Here is a 2,217-nt window from a genome sequence, read left to right as displayed (position 1 = left end):
CAACTATCTTGAACTATCTGGAATAGGGTTGACTCTCAGAGTTATAGAGTAGCAGATGTACATCAACTGGTTATTTTCTGAGAGTTTCATTAAAACCCATCCAGTGATTCATTAGATATTTTGCTAAGAGACAAACACTTTTAACTCTAAAAGTTAAAGCCAAAGTTTTAAATGAAGATCTTATGCAATGTGTAGAGCTTAGGGTATATGTTGGGGATTACTCTCTGCTACTACCATACCCGATTTTAACTCAATATCTGTAAAATCTGTTGAGTTCTAGGCATTTTTGTGTTTTCTAAAATCAGTTGGCTGTAGCGCCCATGCTAAATTGAGTTGACTTCAAAAGTCTAGAAGTTCGAGATGTGCATCCAGTGATTATTTCCTGAGAGTTTCGATAAAATCTGTCCAGTGGTTTAAGAGATATACGCGAGCACACACAGGCAGAGGCAAAAAGCACTGTCGCCCGCCAGTCATTTTCCGGCTGTGGGCGATAGGCATTGAATGGGCGGGACAGCTCATTGGATGGACGTGTGAGAGCATCTCTGCCATCAGAGGGCGGGTTTGCAGCGTTGGGTTGGCCGCGTGTGGCTGCTGCTGCTGCGGCTGCTGCTGATGAGAGAGGCGGCGGGTCCAGAGCGCATCCAGCAGAGATCCAGCCTGCGGCGTCAAGAACAAGACACCTGACCTCAGAGCTGTCAGCTGTGAATGCTGCAGCTCGTCTCTCCTTTCTCTTTGGGTTTCTTTGAACGAGAGCACAGAACTGGGAAACAAAAGGAGTGACTGGAAAGTGCAGGAAAGACGCGCGCAGACAGATCTGGCTGAAGTGAAGATGCGTAAATGGCTCCTGTCGCACCGTGCAGGCTCGAAGTGAGGAACCTGGCAGAAGTCAGCCCGCTGTTTGGGAAGTTAAAGACCCGCTTTGTGACCGCTGGGATGTTGTGAAAGACATTCGGGACAGAAGGGACGCAAAACAGGAAGAGAGGGGACCCAGGGGCTGGACGGGCACCGGAGGGATTATGGCTCCCGTAACGTTTTCTCTCAGCCTCATCACGCTGGCGCTTTTAAACTCGCACCTTTCCAGAGCCAGCAACCGTCATGCGGTTTATTGGAACAGCTCGAACCCACTGTGAGTAGCTTTCTGCTCCTCTCTTTGTTGATGCGCACCTCAGCTGTATGTAAAGGCTGAAACTCCTACTACAGCACCTAAACCTTCTGATTTAGTTTTTTTTAAATAGGAGTAAGTGGAGTAAAGCCTCTCCAGGGGTGCGCTCTCTGACTGCAGAGTGGTTTCACCATAAATATTTCAGCACATTTGGTCCATCTGCCTCATTTTCAGCTGGTTTATACATTTCTTCCTGATATGCTTTTGCCACCATGCTGCAGCTCAAACTTCCCTAAATTGAACATGTGGGCTCTCACTTTAATGCTTCCAACGATCCTTGGACTCCAGCAGCAACAGCCAGGTTGCTTTAGGCTCCCAGGTCTCTCCACCTGCTGTAGGGCACAGATCTATGTGCATCCTGGTGCCTTTGTCTTCTCATTAGGCAATGGTGAATCCATCTTTTTCCACATTCTTTTATCTCTCCTCACACTACCTCCCTCTTTGCCTCCCCCCACACTCTCCTCTATCCGTGCTCATCGTCCATCCATTTGTATTCACCTCAGATGCAGGTCTTCTCCTATCTCCTCTCTCTATCTCCTACTTGGCTATTTTCTCCCTCTTCTCTTATTTTTTCTGCACAGTCTCGCCAGCCTTTCTGTCCTTCTCAATTACCTTTCTTTACCCTCCTCTCTCCCCAGCATCTCATTATTGTCGCCCCCCTACATCTGCTCCTGGTCCCTCATTTGTCTGCAGGGCTCCCAGCTGACAGAGTACACGCTCGATGATTAGAATTCGAAACAGTGTTAAAGTTGGGAAGATGACTCAAAAACTGAAGGTTTCCTGGAGGCGTACGGTGACAGAAATGGCCATAAAGCTTAATCGAAACAGCCGAGCGGTTGCTGCAGTACTTTAAATTCCTTATTTATGTTGAAGCGTAATGGCAGAGTCGCATTCAAAACTGCTTTAGGATTATCCATCCATCCATCCATCCATTCTCTTCCACTTATCCGGGGTCGGGTCGCGGGGGCAGCAGCCTAAGCAGGGAGACCCAGACTTCCCTCTCCCCAGCCACTTGGGCCAGCTCCTCCGGGGGAATCCCAAGGCGTTCCCAGGCC

General features: G+C 48.6%; 1 protein-coding gene across 1 annotated transcript in view; it reads left to right on the top strand.

The window, feature by feature from the left end:
• The first annotated feature begins 562 nt into the window (after positions 1-562).
• Positions 563-2,217, top strand: part of efna3a (ephrin-A3a) — an 85,244-nt gene continuing 83,589 nt past the window's right edge. The window contains exon 1 of the mRNA XM_017419900.2: positions 563-1,126. Coding sequence (XP_017275389.1) covers positions 1,017-1,126 — 110 coding nt within the window. The 5' untranslated portion in view covers positions 563-1,016. The remainder of the gene's footprint in view (positions 1,127-2,217) is intronic.

This window comes from Kryptolebias marmoratus, linkage group LG5, assembly GCF_001649575.2.
Source record: "Kryptolebias marmoratus isolate JLee-2015 linkage group LG5, ASM164957v2, whole genome shotgun sequence".
Lineage (NCBI taxonomy): Eukaryota > Metazoa > Chordata > Actinopteri > Cyprinodontiformes > Rivulidae > Kryptolebias > Kryptolebias marmoratus.
Note: the sequence above shows the minus strand (reverse complement) of the source record. Positions and strands in the feature narration are given on the sequence as shown.